The sequence below is a fragment of the Phaethon lepturus genome, unplaced genomic scaffold (assembly GCF_000687285.1).
Source record: "Phaethon lepturus isolate BGI_N335 unplaced genomic scaffold, ASM68728v1 scaffold41626, whole genome shotgun sequence".
NCBI lineage: Eukaryota > Metazoa > Chordata > Aves > Phaethontiformes > Phaethontidae > Phaethon > Phaethon lepturus.
Genome location: NW_010547657.1, coordinates 15,687 through 31,883, shown reverse-complemented (window position 1 = coordinate 31,883; position 16,197 = coordinate 15,687). Strand labels below are relative to the sequence as shown.

Genomic DNA, 16,197 nt, shown 5'->3' with positions numbered 1-16,197 from the left:
ATTGATTTCATTTCCATCAGTTGTCAAACCCTTTGTGTTCCCATAGTGATTGATTTGATTTTTAAATTTTTTTCCTTTTTAAATAACATCTTTACCATGCTGGGGACAGTTTGGGATTTTTTTTTTTCAGAAGCTAGCACATTCACTGCTGTGGAATGTAACAAACAGTGGACCTGGTTTCCCCTCACTTACAGCGATGTAACGCCACTGATTTCAATGGAGCTTCTCCTAGATTTAGCCCCATTTGAGGGGAGACTCAGAGCCACACTCTGCTTTGATTCCATCCATATTTTGTTACAAGTCACTGTTAGAAAGGGTATGACAAATCATCTGTCTCTTACTTGGTATTGTTTTTGTTAACAGTAAAAAGCAGATTCCAATTTCATATGTAATATTTCATATACGTTTGGTCTTTAGTATGCTGGATTATGACACGGAGAACCTAAATTCTGATGAAATCTACAGCTCTCTTCGTGGAGTCACAGAAGCAATTGAAAAATTTAGTTTCCGTAGTCAAGAGGACCTGAATGAGCCAATCAAACGTGATGGAAAGAAAGACTGTGACATTGTAAGTATTCGATTAATTTATGTCCCCAGATAGGTGAAACTTTAAAACGTTGCATTCGAACCTGGTTTTGGGTTGTTAGTGTACAAAATCCAGTTATTCCGGCTGTATTCTTGCAAGTATCATTGGCTTACTGGTTGCTAGCTTCTTATACGTACATTATGGGGTCCCCCTAATCTAGTCCCTTGTTCACTTTGAACTCTACCCTCCTGTGAAATATGCTCGCAGAGTTTCTGTGGGAGTCTCATGTATGAAGCAAACAGTGCTAATGTTCCTCAGGCTCAGCGTGGCTCAAGCAGTGGCTTTTTCATGGAGTGTGTGTAGCTAGGTCTGTAATGGGAAATGTTAGTTCTTAAAATGCATGGATGGTTTCCCTCACAGGCTTATTACTTCATATATAGGAAGGATTTGTAATTGCTCTGAGTGCAAAACTCGTACGGTGCCTTGTTGCATCAATGGTTACAGAATTATCTACCATGTGAGACCCCATTTGTTTTAATTAAATACATGGACTTCAAAATTTATGGGAATTTTAAAGTATGATCTTTAATATTCTATGATATTCTATGATTCTATCACATTTTTGCTTCCTATCTGGACAAACAACTTTACATTAGTAGATTAAGTTAGCCTTCAAAGCTAAAAATTCTTGGTCCATGATTTTTCTTCAGGACCCTTCTATTGTGCATTTCATGTTAGCTTGCTAAGCATCATCCAATCTCCTCTATCAATGGGTTGTGAAGTTTCATGAAGATGTTGCTTTTGCTTCCTTTCCCCTTCTTAGCAAATCAGTCCTGTTCCAGAGCTTATGATCTTTGCCAGCTTGTGTAGTTTTAGCAATATTAACTTAAATTTAGGAATGTTAGCATAGCTTCTTGCCCTATCATCATGAGATTTTTGCAACAGTTGTGGTCATGTAAGGGAAAGAAGTGGTAATCTGGGAAGTTTTACTCAAGTATTATGTACATGTAAATGAGTCTATGCCTCTTTGCATTGGTGGGTGAACTCAAAAAAAGCTATAGCTTCTACACAATTTGAGTAGTCTCACATCTTTTATCTCTGATTCTCCAGGTGTCTCGAGATGGTGGCCTCGCTGTGCCTACCAGTGATGTGCGTGGAAGCAGTGACATTGTGGAAGGTGGAAGGATGGCTCTAGATAACAAAACTTCCCTACTTAACACCCAGCCTCCCCGCGCTTTTTCAGGGCCACGTGCTCGAGAATATAACCCCTATCCTTATGCTGACACAATTAACACTTATGACAAGACTGCCCTGAAGGAAGCAGTATTCGATGACGACATGGATCAGCTTCGAGATGGTTTGTATTAGTGTATCTCATAAAACTGCAGGCAGCTTGCTCTGTTTCTGGTATATTTGTGTATGGGTAGTGCTCTCGGATACATGCCTGCCCACAGATACGCTGTGTATTACTTTGCACCTGAGTTGAGGTTTGGTGTGAAATACCCTGTGTTCTGGTATATACCAGCATATCCTGATCTGTGGTTATTGAGAAAATGTTAAACTGCAATTTGAATTTTTCTTTGCCTAGAGTTTCCCTCAAACTGGTCGCTTAAGAGTCTAGAAGGTATCTATAGGGACACAGTTTTGGGGACATTCCAGTCTTTGACTGAAACATGTGTCTCAATAGCTCATTGTTACTGAGCATTTCACTTAAGTGATGCTGTACCTTAGCTGTATTCCTTTGCAGTACACTGATGAGTCACTGTACTGTGATCTAAAGGTCATACGTGTGATCGCTGGTTTTGGGTGTGTGCGTCTGGGACAAACTGGCAGTTCTCATCTTGTAGAAGTAATTATTGGAACTGGATGAAATTCAGTCATCTCTTCCTGGTTCGTTAGAAGACACGTGCAGGTTCATGAGCTGTGTTATGAACTCAGGTGAAATTGTGGGCTAGTCAGATTCTCTTGCCTGCTTGCTTGAGGCCACCTGGGATTTGATGCATTTGGGGGGGGGGGCTTGTTATGTGCACTTTGTTCTGTAGAGGGTTAGTAATCTTGTCATCTTTGATCTTTTTCCTCATATCCCCAAATGATTGCTGCCATTTGTCCTAGAAGTACCCATTGACCATTCAGATTTGGTGGCTGATCTTCTGAAAGAGCTCTCCAACCACAACGAGCGGGTGGAGGAGCGGAAAGGAGCTCTCCTGGAACTGCTAAAGATCACAAGGGAAGATAACCTTGGAGTTTGGGAGGAACATTTCAAAACCATTCTGCTCTTGCTGCTGGAAACACTTGGAGACAAAGATGTGAGATGCAGATTTTTGTTTTCACTCTCCTGTACATTGCTTCATAGGGTGATAGTTCCTCCACACTAGTTTAAATGAAAGCTGCTGCGTTTGTGCCACATCTCATCAGTGATGCTGCACTGCTCATTTTTTCTTTTGAAGGTTGATGACTCTGCTTTCATTTTCAGTGTGTTCAATGATGAATTTTAAGCTACTCTGAAGTGTCCCAGTTTTTCCCCTCGCCTCCAGAGTGTTAGTAACAAACAACTGCAAAATTGAACTAGAATCAGGAGTTATCTTCTAATCCTGTACAAAAACTATGAAGATTTCAAAAGTTACTATCTTCCAAGTTAGGATGAAGTTACAAGCTCTTAACTATATCATACCCATTCCCCAAAAAAGGAGAATAAAGGTACCCTAGAATAGATTATTTATTTTTCTCTGTGTGGTTTAAAAATCCAGACTACTAGATCTCATGGGATGGGTGTCTGTCTCTTGCAAAAATGTCATCAAGAACAAACTGCTTTTGTAGAGCATCTTGTTTTGAAGTATTAAAAAAAGATGTATTATTATCACAGCTTTATATTTGATAGTTGATCAAAGTGGTAATTTACAGGCTAGACCTTTACTTTTTGCACTTGGGGCTATTTGTTCAGCTTGCAGCACAATGGTATTTGGTAAGGGCTCAGCACCCTGCTGCGCCTTCACATCAGAGCCATGCTCCACCTGAATGTTACAATATTTAGTCTTCAAAGCACTCACAGTTCTTCCTTTTTGTTTCATCTGGTTCAAAATCCATTGTATTTCTTATACTCGTTGTAAAGTATATGGCACGCTCTTTGAAATTTTAATTCTGAAACAGTGTAGGTGGCCGACATTTTTTTCAGTCATTGTTTGTAGTATGAGCATGAGCTGCTGTAGTCCTGTGTGTTTAATTATAGCATCATCACACAGCTATCAGAAGATATGGTGGCTTTAAGTACAGGCAAATTGTGCTACTGCATGAATTTTGCCTATGAATATCAAAGGACATGCTTTAAAGGCTGAGTATAGAGTAAAGTTAAGTATTCCTCTGCTGAAATTCTAGAATCTATTCGGAGTGGCCACAGGCTAAAATCATAGTATATATAACAGTTATGAAATTGAAGCAGGTGTTATAAATCCCTTCTGCTAATGATCTTTTGATATAAAGGATTAACACATAGGTCAGTGTTGACTACAATGAATGGCTATTCTTGAAAGTAATTTCCACAGGAGTTACAGGAAGAGGGTCGATTTTACTGCATTAGTAGATGAGAAGCGGCTTTGCTGCATGGATGGAGCCCAGTCTGATATCTGCAAAGCTAAGCAAAGAGGAGGGGCAAAACTAATATGATCTGAGCTTCTTTGAAGATTTATGTAATGCTGACGTGCTGCTTTGGGTACAAATTTGTACTTCATTGCTAAAAGAGTATGGAATTTAACAAAGTTGAGTCATTCTGATTATTTCTTGTGCCAACAGTCACTTTATGTGTATTTTTGTGCAAAAGCAAGTAGGGAGACCAATTCTGAATTTCAGTTATATTTAGTTATATTGATTACACTGCTCACTCCACTGGAGCTGGTAGAGTGATACAAGATTTCTGGTCGTGTAGGAGACATGAGAATTTACTTCAAACAACAATTTTGAGAAGTGACTTTTTCTAATGTGAATTTCTCTTGATACAGCATTCAATAAGAGCCCTGGCACTGCGAGTCCTGAGAGAGATCTTACGGAACCAGCCGGCAAGGTTTAAGAACTATGCGGAGTTGACCATCATGAAAACATTGGAAGCACATAAGGATTCCCACAAGGAGGTGAGTGAGCCTTTCAGTGTTGCTACTGGGAAAGCAACATGGATCTGCTGAAGAAATATGGGAACTGAGATTTAACAGGCAAACACATTGACCCATCTTGGCAGTAGAACAAATTGATATTAAGTCTCCCACGTATGAAAAGACAGGATTTTTACGTGCTGAGGCAGGGAGGAAAAAAATTGAGACTGACAACTATTTAAGTGGATTTGTAACTATGTGGAATTTTAGGCCACTGTTTAGGAACTTCCCAGGATTTCCTTGCTCATTCTGGGAGAGGCTGAGACCCTGTAGTAGAAAAGTGCATGTTTAATAATTTTGCAGAGCACATTGGAGACACTGTGTTCCCTCCATTTTTATGGGTTAGGGTAGGAAATGTACTGGAGAACACAAAGCCCATGTTCAAGCAGAATTGTGTGTGAAAACTGAATGGTGAAATTGGGTCACGCTGGAGAACTGGGCACAGGTGAATAACAGGAGAAAATGGACACAGAGGCCATGGTGCTGAAAAGGAGCTGGGGCAGAGGAAGCAAGGGAAAGGGTGAATTGCATTTTCCTTTTGTGGTAGAACTCCTGTGTAAAACTAAAAGTATTCTTCTGGAGTAAAACACAAATAAAGGGACATTGATAATATTTGAAATATATCAAACCAAATTACATTTAATGTCAATCTTTGTAGATTGACTTCCAAACTGGATCTTTTAATCTACCTTGTGCATGCTACAAGTTTGAACTAAACCTCAGAAAGTGCCACGTGAATCATGTCTGTGATGGCTTTGTTGCCAAAGTCCTTGCTTTGAAATCTAAGACACTTACTCTTCTGTGAAACAGGCTTGTCCTAAACTAGCAATTTTAGGCATCTCTGTCTAGAGAGCTTTGGCCATGAAAAAGATCATTGTATAGATCAGACTGCTCTAGAGCATTGCATAACTAGCACAAGGTTATGTCAGCTGTGTGTAGCAGCAACTATATTGTTTAAAAATCAAAACAACAAAACAAAAAACACCCTCAGGGAAAGAAACTAAGAGGCAGGATTTCTCTAAAATGCAGAAGTAGAAAATGTTTAATCCTTTAGTGAATGAGGACTGCCATACTTTGCTGACCTTCCTCTCCTTGATTTAGAGCCTTTGCACTCCTGTCATTTTTAGTTCAGAGTAATAAGAAGCAGTTGTAAATTGATTTCCTGATAAAGCATTCAGACAAAACATTGTGTTCTGAAGGAGTGCCTTTTATTGGCAAGTTTTCCCTGTTGCATACTTCTCAGCTCACCTTGACTCAGTGCCCTTTTTTTTTTTCCTGCAAGTCCTCCAAAACTGCCATTTCTAGCAGGACCTTTACAGATTGTCTCTGACATTGTTTTTAATGCCCCTCAGAACTCACTGTCCTCGTGGGACTGGTGGGTTTTATAGAAATCAAGCACAATGTTGAAAACAGGACACTTCATGCCTCTGTATTCTCCATGCTGTGTTCTTCATGCTTGTGGTAGGAAAGGTTCTTCAGGATTTGCATGAGGTGTCTCCTGAGGGAAGACAGAGAAGAATAAGTCTTTGCTACAGAGAAAGCAAAGGAACAAAGGGATGTGAGTTCTGGTACATCTTTATAGAAGAACAATTTTGAGCTGTATTGTATCAGCAAGTAGCTGCTGTGCTGTACATAGCATTTACAATTTGATTTACAATGGTTTTGCATAGCATCTTTAATTATAAAGATCATATTTGCAACTACTGCAGTGAGACCTCTCGGTGACAGCTGTCATAGGACGCTGCAGGTATATTCCTATTTTGCTGCCTGTTGCTAAACAGTTGTGTGTGCACAGCAGTATTAAGTGGTGGCACTGAGGCTGGATTTTTCATTCTATGTATGTGGTTTTTCTGATCCCTGTGATCTCTGTGTAAATAGCGCTCTCGGAACCATGATGTAGCCCGTGAAAGGCATCATCTGTCTGCCAGTAGTTTGAGAGTATCAGCATTCATGAAGTTAAGAAAGGTTTCCCAACCTGCATTTGGGTCCCTGCACAAACTAAGCTAAAGATATACCTGGGAATATGCTTCAGGTATTTTTACGTGTAGCTGGGGCTTGCTGATTCGGGAAAGTCTGTGAAAAATTAACTGAGAGTCCGTTTGGGCATGGCTCAGTTGGTCAAACTCATACCCTGGGCCAGAAGGTCACAAATTCCCATCCCATGGTGGCCCTCCAGCTCACTCTCACTGCTGGCTTTGCAGCACTGCTCTCTCCAGGGAGGGTGGAGGACCTGCCCTTTGACTTGATCCCACTGAGTGGGAGCTTAAGTGAAAATTCACCAGTTTGTGATTGAAGGGCACTTTCAAAGAGTAGCTGAAGAAGGGAAGATCTCAGCTGTCGGTTCTACAGCTTTCTTTTTCACTACATCAGAGCAGTATTAAGGGCAGGGGTGTACTGTCCTTAGGCTATGTAAAATAAAATCTTCCTCCGTACTGTAAAAACTATTTTGAGGAAACCTGCTGTATAATTTGGTTAGGAAGGTGCTAATCCTTGTGCCAGTGATGCCCTGATATGTTATCACTCCAGAGTTTGTTATGCGTCTGGGCTGCTTCTGCCTTGTAGTAGAAGAAGGAGTGATCCTGGTTTTATAGTTTGAGATCCTTTGTCATGCAACAGGCTGTGTAAGTCAGCAGAAAATGACTGTTTTGAGCGAGCTGTATCAGTTTCAATCTTTCTTACCTGATTTTCCCCTTCAGCCCAGAGACTGCTAATTGCCCCAAGTTATTGCTCCCATTTTCTGTTATTTATAGTCCATGGAGAAACAGTCTAAAGTGACCAAGCAAAGAGGAGAGAGTGTGAAGAGGAGCACGGTAAAGAACTCTTAATCTCGGGCACCATCTCCAAGAAGTTATTGTAGTAAGAGGCAGTTCTTTGGAAATTGAGAAGAAGGTTCTTTTGTCTTCCTAAATTCCAATAGTGCTGCTGTTCAGCATGACCAAGAGGGATCAAATAACAAGTTATAACGAACATCCAGCAAATATCACCCCCTCGTCCATTTGAGTACTGATATCTAGTTAAACGTTGTCTGAAACAAAAGAGTCTGTGGTTTTATTCCAGATTATGTAATTGGAAGTATCAAAGCAGTGTTAACATAATTGGATATCTTGGGATGCTTGGATAATTGTCTGTGTCCAAGCTGAAGTCTGTAGACAGTTGAATCTTTGCCATGGCTAGAACTCTTCCACCTGTGGCTGAAGGAAAGGTCTAGGATCAGTGGAGCAGCACAGCTCTTCCCAGTGACACAGGAGAGGAAAACTTGGTTCACTGAGTTGGATGTGGAGTCGTGACTTGTTGTGAGCGCACATGCAGGAGATTGGCAAATCACAGACCTCAGTGGGGGTTCAAAGTTAATGCAACCCTAGGCTACAGACTAGAAGACTCTGTGTTGGGATCCATGTTTAGTTTGCATTTTTTAACTTCTGACTGTCTTTATACTGTTTTTAGTATAACAGTCTGTTCAATGCTGTTGATTTAATGGGATGATGTGAAGAGTCAAGTCTGCTTCAGTCATAACTGTAAATATTTATGGGGGTTGACGTGTAAATGCCTTTCACTTACTTTTGGAGCATTAGGATGTAATTGAAATTGTGGACGGTATTAAATCTTGTTGATTTTTATCACTTTGTTTGGAGTTATTTGGAAGAGAACCATCTTTCTGTTGCCAATTAGTTAATATTAACTCATTTGTTCCAGTGTAGTTACTCACCCATAACTAAGGAGAGATGCTGCCCGCTGACCCAATACCATTGAGATGACATTGCTTCAGATTCATACCAGCAAAATTAGTATAAGTTCTTATTTTTGAGTATATTAAAACAGAAATACTTCATTATCTTGGGAAATGGTTATGAAATGAAAATCATAGGATAGCTAATTCCTCGCTTCTGTCTCTGCAACTAAGCCTGTAGAGTAGCTGATGAGTATTTTCTGTGTGTAAAGAAAGGATACTGTGCCATGTCTTAGATATCTAATTTTAGTGTTTTATTATCCAGAAGGTCCATAAACATAATTGGCATGTAGCATTCTTTGTTGTAACCCTCTAAAAGAGGGTGAAAAGAAGAAATCACAGCTATCCATTAACTGTAGATAATTGTTACTGTCTTGCTGAGGTGCTTTGAGACTGGCCTCTGACATTTATAAGATGATTTGCAACTGTCCTCTGATGGTGTGATCATAGAATCATAGAATCTTTGGGTTGGAAGGGACCTTTTGAGGTCATCTAGTCCGACCCCCCTGCAATGAGCAGGGACATCTTCAACTAGATCAGGTTGCTTTATGTAGGTTTCTGCAAAACATAGCTTACTAAAGAGGAAAAGCACTAAATGGTGACAGTCTTTAAGGTTAATTGATATATATATAGCCCATGCTGGAAACTGCCAAGCGCTGCAGCTTGGCACTTGCTGATGTTTCATAGTATGTGTTTATATGCTTTTTCTAATTCCCAACACATTTGAACTATTTAGTGCCCAAGAGAAGCAGTCTAATCTACTTCATCTCCTCAGAATCCCTTATAAAAAAATCACATTGTTTTTTCATCTGCTTTGCACTCTCTATTGCTGAGTCCACTTCCTGCTTTGAAACCAAGTGCTTCATTGTTTGTTCCTGTCTGGATCAGACTGTAAAGCCTTTGGGGATGGGAGTTTGCCTGGCTAGGTAGGTGTTGGTAAGCCTCCATCCCCTCCAGCGTAGATTATGCAGTCTTTAAGCAACCACCTCTAGATGGCAAAAATTGACTCAAAAACATAGCTGTGTGCCTTGTAAGCCCGAAAGCAAAACCTTGTTCTTCTGCTTAATCAACTTAGCTGGCATTCTGCCTCTTTCACAAAAATAGCATACAAAGCCTCTAAGTTTTCAGTGGGGTTTCACCTACACTGCCTCATCCCTTATGACTTTCTGCCGAGATGGTGCAACCAGCAATCATGGCAGAGTACTCCAACTTACGGTCCTACGTACAGCCCTCATCTAGGCATACAGCTGTGGCTCTGCTGAGGTCCCAGCATATTACACTGATGCCCTGTGTAGCCTATGAACCTGGTATGTTCTGCCTTAGGCGAGTCAGGACATTTTGCTTTCCTTATTTGCTGGTGGTTTGTGTCACTTCAGAGCGGAAACGAAACCATCAAAAACCGTTTAGAAAGCTGCTGCGTATCGCCCAAGAGCAAATTACTTTAGACAAGCTGCTTGCTGCAGCCATCAGGCAGCAAGCAATGTCTATAATACACCAAGACTAATAGCTGAGCAGAAGAAATTATGCAGAAGAGATGGAGTCTGTATTCTAGCTGTCTTAAGCAACCAGGATCCCATGGCTGCAGTGCATTGTGAACCAGGTAAACCAGTGGGAATTGTCATCCAAAGTTTGTCCAGCAAATTTTATAGAACATTGATGATGCCAATGTGCTTCTCTATTAAAAGAAAGGGATCTGTGACAGGTGGCTGTCTTGATCACACTGTCCCTAATACTGCACATCAACATACCCCCTCCCATTGAAATCAGAAAGCATTTCATGTGCGTATTCCTGGGACCATCTGACCTGTTACTTTGAAGCTTACTCCTTTATAGCATTAAGGAAGACATTGTTAGAGGTGAACAGCCTGCCTGTGTGGTACACTTCTCTGGCTTTGTGCATGTGAATATGCTCCTTTCCCTAAAGCAAACTGGGTGGAAGTATAACCATTTCTCTCTTTTGGGAGACTCACTGGAAAGGTCTTAACGCATTGCAGGTGTCTTTCAAGGAACCCACCAGTAAATGCAGCTTATGTTATGCCAGCAGAAGTCAGGCTGAATCTAGTCTCTAGTGTGTAGAGTGTAAGGTAAGCATTTGGAAAGGAGAAAAACCTGCTTCTTTAAGACAAAGTTCTATCTTTTAGATCTGCATTCCTGGGCTACCTGCCCTGTGTTGAATGATGTCGAACTATCCAGTTCAAGCCATGGTTTGCTCTAAGATTTTACTGGGAGGTAAAATCATGTTTGTGACATACCTTACACACAGTTTAGTGTCTGTGTTTTTAAAACCCTGCAGGTTCTCTCTAGCCTTGCACATCTTGCTTCATAGCCACCCTTTTGAACTTGCTGCTTCTAACTGCCATGCTCATTTGACGACTCTGCTCACATTCTTTCATATTTCTGAGATCGCTGAGAATAATCATGTTGGGTCAGACAAAAAGTTTGTTTCACTTGATACCCTACCTGACTGACTAGCAAGAAGCAAGTGTACAATGATGCTTCCCTGTCAATATCTTCCCTCCTTCCAGCTGTCTGAAGCTTACAGCCTTCCCCTGCTAATGGTTCTGCCTGCCTCTCTGCATGTTTTGACCTTTGTTTTTTCTTCAGTAAGCTTGTCTATTTTTTTTAATCCTCTTGTGACAATGAGCTCCACAGTCTGAGCATATACTGAACAGCACTCTTCTTCTCGAACTTAAAGGAAGCATTTCATAACCATTACTACTTGTGGTGCCTGCTGTTAGTATGAGCCTAATGGGGCCATTCCTGTTGCTTCCCAGTGTGCATCTGTTGATCTTGCCTCCAAAGATGGGAGGAAGAACTGTTGCTTGATGCTGTTTGCTCCTTTTCCCTGCTCCTCTTAAGGCTGTTTCACTCTGCTGGTCAGGTTAAAGCCCTGTTTAAAAAAGATATTTCAGGGGTTTTTTTATATTGTATGGTATGTATAATTTGCAAGACACAAGCGTTGCGCGTCATGGCAAAATATCTTTGCTAAATTCTGCTATAATTGCATGTTCTTGTTGCCAAATGACCCGGCAGTTTGTATCTCTTGATAATGCACTTCCCTCTATGTGGGAACGCTGATGATTTCTCTGGCATTACCAGGTGAGCGGGACTCAGTGCTCTGTAAGTATTCAGAGACGTACTTCCCCTTGTGCGATGCAGGGTCGGTCTGGGTGGCTGAATGTCTAATTCTGCTAAAGCCAGAAGGAAAGACCTTCTGGACAGGGCTGGTACTTGCATTGCAGAACGGTGTCATTCAGCTTTCTGTGCCGGCAGGGATGAGCTTGTCCTTTTGGCTTGCTCTCAGCTGGTATTGCCCTACCCCTTCCTACACCCTGTCCCCTGCCGGCCCTTTCCAGGGGAGCCGGGGGCTAGTTACCTGCAGAGGCTCTGATTCAGGCAAGCATGTAAGCACATGCTTGAATCCCATTGACGTCAGTGAGACTTCAGCATGTTATTAAAGTTAAACATACGCTTAAGGGGTTTGCTGAAGCGTGGCTTAGATGTAGACGCTGCCTGCCAGATGTGCTCTCAGAAGACTTGGAAGTCTCCCTGGTGTTGTCTAGCAGGAAGCCTACTGGACATGGGTAATATGCCCCTCTGTATTCAGAGGGAAGGCACTTCAGGGAGAAGTGATGTGAAATACCCAACTGCTGTGTAAATGTGGCCAGATCCTTGCTAGAAATGGGCAGCTTTGCTGAAAGGAGGACTTGTAGGGGCATAAATAAATCCTGCACCTTTACAATTTTTCTTGCTGACCTTATTCTGTGCAAATATGTATGACCTTTGTTGCTATTTGACTCCATGTTCAGTCTTGCAGTTGAAAATGTTGGGCTCCAATGTCTTGCCAATTTAGAGTTAAAGAAAAAAAGCAGCGCTTTTAGAGAACAACTGTTGGAAAATAACTGATCAGACTGTGGTCTCAAGATGAGCTAGCCAAAGAGCTGCAGAATAAAGACTGTTGAACCCTTGTTTGTTTTGTGAAACATTACAGCTGTATTTTAACCCCTTGTGCTTCAAGTTGGTTAATACGCTTTTAAAAAGTTTTTCTGTCATGCACTTGCCTCATACCTGCAACTTAATGTGCATGGTAAACTGTATGCAGACAAGATGTGGAGCTGAAATGCAGGTAGAAGTACTCATTGAAATTTTTACCTACTCTAGTATTGTTTGGAGTTTACAGTAGTATATTTGAGATCGGAGCCATTTTAGTATGCACCCTAAGTGCATACTAAAACATTTCTGCTTTCTTATCAAGTAGGATACCAGGAGAGTTTAAAATAAAAAAAAAAAAAAAATTTTTTTTTTGTGAGTTGTGATGTATGTGCAATCTCTCCTTTCTGAGGGTGTCGAAAACATTCACTAACAGTATTTGGAATTGTTGCAAAGCAAAATCCCAAGTGGCCTGTGTCCAAACAGTTCCAGTTGGTGTTTTTTGGGTGCTTTTTTTTTTTCTTTTTAGCTAAAGTGACTTGCTCGTGAATATTGTTAAATTGATTAAAAGATATCTGGGCTCTCTGTGAGTCCACTGCATTGTTTGTGCAAGGTTTGATGATAGCAGTGTTTCAGCACTGGGAAAGCCGACGTCAAAAGCTGCAGTGCCAAGAAGTGAATTCCTTCAAAGGAGACCTCATGGGAGCTCCTGACTTCATCCACTCCAGCAATTCAATGCCGTGGTACCAAAGCATGGCATTAGGTTTCCCTTAAGTACTCAGGTGTTTCTCTCTTTTCCCAACAAAATCACATAGTCCTTCCATCTAAGCTAGTACTGGCTTACATGTGAAAAAAAAATTAACTTTCATGCTTCCCGTGTGCGAAGTTGAAGAGGAGTTAGCAAAGAAATAGACAGAAAAGGGCAAAGTTGCTGGAAGTGGGAAAACAAGCATTCTGTTCTGCTTGGTTATTCATTCACAGATCTTTCAGGATTAAATTTTTTTAATACTGACAACATGGTGGATTGCCATTTCTTTGGGAATAAATTTTAATATTACAATTAATTGCTGAGAAAGGCCTGAAGTAGGTGGAGCAGCTTTACAGCTGATACAGAAGCAATCAAGGTCTTGCCTCTGCTGCACCATCTTGCCTGTACCTTTCGTGCATACGGTATTTGTACTATGTGAAGTATCTGAGATCACTTTCACTGTTGGGTTTACTTTAGAGAATGCCAAGAGCCAAGTGGATGAGTTTTGTTATTTCCTGAGCATACAAGTATCTTGTGGCCATTCCTGTTTCAGGGAGGTAGCTGTCAGCATGAGTGGAAGATTAATGATAGTGGTGTGACTGTAATGCTAAAGACTGTGGGTGAAGCAGACTTTGCAGATTGAGATGATCTCTTCTGGTCACTCTTCACTGCTGCTATCTTAAAATCAATTAGGCCTTTCTAGAAAATGCTTTGTAGTCCAGGCAGGGAGATACTATTGTCGTAGTGAGGACTGGCATAAACTTCCAAATAATCCTTGTTCACAATTACTCACAGTGTAATTACCTAAAAATTATGAAAATTCACCTTCTGTTGAGGCTTTGATAGAACTACATCTGTCCATGGGTTTTCTTAAGTCAGATAGAAATCCCTGAGTTTGATATCACAACAGTGTGTGGAAGAGGGGAATGGGGAGAATCCAGCAGCTGTGGCTTCAGTCTAAGTGATGGGAGACCTGTGATTTGCTTTGGGGGGGGGGGATTGCCTGGGACAGATTTACTAGTGCTGGTTTCAAAGTATTGACTTCAGACAACCCCAGGTAGCTCAGCTTACGATGAGTTAGAGAACCAGTGCTAGGCATCTGAGCTTCCCACACAGTCGCAGTCGGGAAAGAGGGAGTGCCTTCAAAGGGTGCGTTAGTGCTCTTGGGCTCATTCTTAGGGAGTGCCTGGGGCTAGCTGGGAGATGCTAAGCATGAGGGTTTGTGAATGCTTCTTTCTTCTTAGACTTGAGGTGTTGGATTTAAGTCTGCCCACTGGGGCATCTCTGTCCACTCAGGATTTACCTTCCCTTAAAAGTAAGCCTGGAGAAGAAGGGAGTGAGAAGATGAGCAAAAGCATCCTTCATCTTTTGTACTGAAAGAAGAACATGGGGAGCAAAGAGTGTGTGATTTGTGGCCAGGAAGAGTGCAAACAAGGGGAAGCTTCATTTTGTTGCCTGGCAATTGGCACAGACTTGAAAAAAGAAAACCTACCTTCCCATCCTGTTGTGTTTTTTTTTTATCCAATTACTGCAGAGTGTAAGATGAATAAACTCTTATGGGAGGAGAGACCAGAATCAGGTCATTCCTCTTTCAGCTAGCTGTCCTATCCACTGGGGAAGAGTGTGGAAGTTGTGGATCTACCTTCCCTCAGGCCAACAGTGGGATTGAATTTAGGATCTCCCTTGTCTTGTATGACTGCTTCACAGTGTGGGCTAGTTGCAAAAGGTGGGTGCTACCACTGTTTCCACTTGTTCTTCCTCCCATGTTTTATAGTGATCCCGGTGCTGCCCTAATAGGTTAGATGTGCTGAGAGCACAGCTGCCTGGTTAGGGACACCCTAAAGCCTGTTTGTGTCTGTAGCCTGGGTTTGATTACAGCATAGTTTAGCTGGGAAATGGCAGGACACATCTGTGTAGGCTTGGGAACCCAAGCACTCAGCAGGTAAGACGCATACTAAAAGGTGCAGTGGTGTTACTTATAATGTTTAATGAGATAATTGTGTATTAAGCCTAAACTGGTGTGTTTAGATTCCTTGACAGTGGCTGAAGAGGAGATGTCCTCTCACTTCTCCTAGGTTGAGGGTGCTTATCTATCTTCCATAACAGATGACTCTTTCAAACTAGCCACAACGTTGACACAGTTACATGAGACAGGATGGACTTCTTACTGCTGGCTGAAAGAAAGATGTCACTGGAGGTGAAGGATGTGAATTCTCGGAGTCAATTGCCTCTTGATAGAACCTCATGCAGATCTGTTAATGAACATCCCCAAGCAATTCTTGGCAGTTGTTCCTAGCACACAACAGTGATTTTTGGCTGTGACGTGTGATCTCATTAATGTAAGGTTTTGCTCTGCTTTCATTCCAGGTTGTCAGAGCTGCTGAAGAAGCTGCTTCCACCCTGGCGAGTTCCATCCACCCTGAGCAATGCATCAAGGTGCTTTGCCCCATCATTCAGACTGCAGATTATCCAATTAATTTAGCTGCCATCAAAATGCAGACAAAAGTCATTGAGAGGATTTCCAAGGAATCATTGCATCAGCTCCTTCCAGATATCATTCCTGGGTTGTTACAGGTACAGAATCCCATCTCACAAATGCAAATGCCTGAGCACAAACCACCATTGAGTAATTTGTGAGGTCTGTGACCTAAGAGAATGATGGACCCTCTGGGGCCAGATTTTGGTAAATTAAAGTTTTAATCCTTCTAAGTGTTTATATTTGAGCTTTTGACGTTTTTAATGTTAAGGAAAAGAAAACTCAGATTCCTGTGTGTATGTTCCATAATTAGATGCCGTGGCCTGACTCTTAAGTAAGCTGGTAGCAGTCATGTAATAAATTTGAGAATAGGAGTTAACCATATCTTATGCTGTCTCAGTGTATCCCAAGCAATACATCTTGTAGTCTCCTTTAATTCTACTGAGCTTTTCTGGGCTTTGTACTTTGCACTTGAATTTGAATCCCAGTGGGCAGGCTAGTCCTTCCTTTCCTCTCTGAAATCAGGACCGAGCTACTCACTGACTTCATTCAGCCTCTTTCAAAACTTCTCAGGCTGGGTGGGGAGCTGTATTTTTGCCAGTGCTAAGGCTTGGTCTTAGATTGTGAATTTAGCTTTCAGCACTGGCTGTA

General features: G+C 41.5%; 1 protein-coding gene across 1 annotated transcript in view; it reads left to right on the top strand.

Moving 5' to 3' along the window:
* LOC104622828 (CLIP-associating protein 1-B-like) overlaps positions 1–16,197 on the top strand; it is a gene marked incomplete at its 5' end in the record, with an annotated part of 30,658 nt that overhangs the window by 9,701 nt on the left and 4,760 nt on the right. Inside the window, 5 exons of the mRNA XM_010289719.1 lie at positions 418–568; positions 1,637–1,883; positions 2,639–2,832; positions 4,519–4,647; positions 15,438–15,644. Of these exons, the coding sequence (XP_010288021.1) occupies positions 418–568; positions 1,637–1,883; positions 2,639–2,832; positions 4,519–4,647; positions 15,438–15,644 (928 nt within the window). The remainder of the gene's footprint in view (positions 1–417; positions 569–1,636; positions 1,884–2,638; positions 2,833–4,518; positions 4,648–15,437; positions 15,645–16,197) is intronic.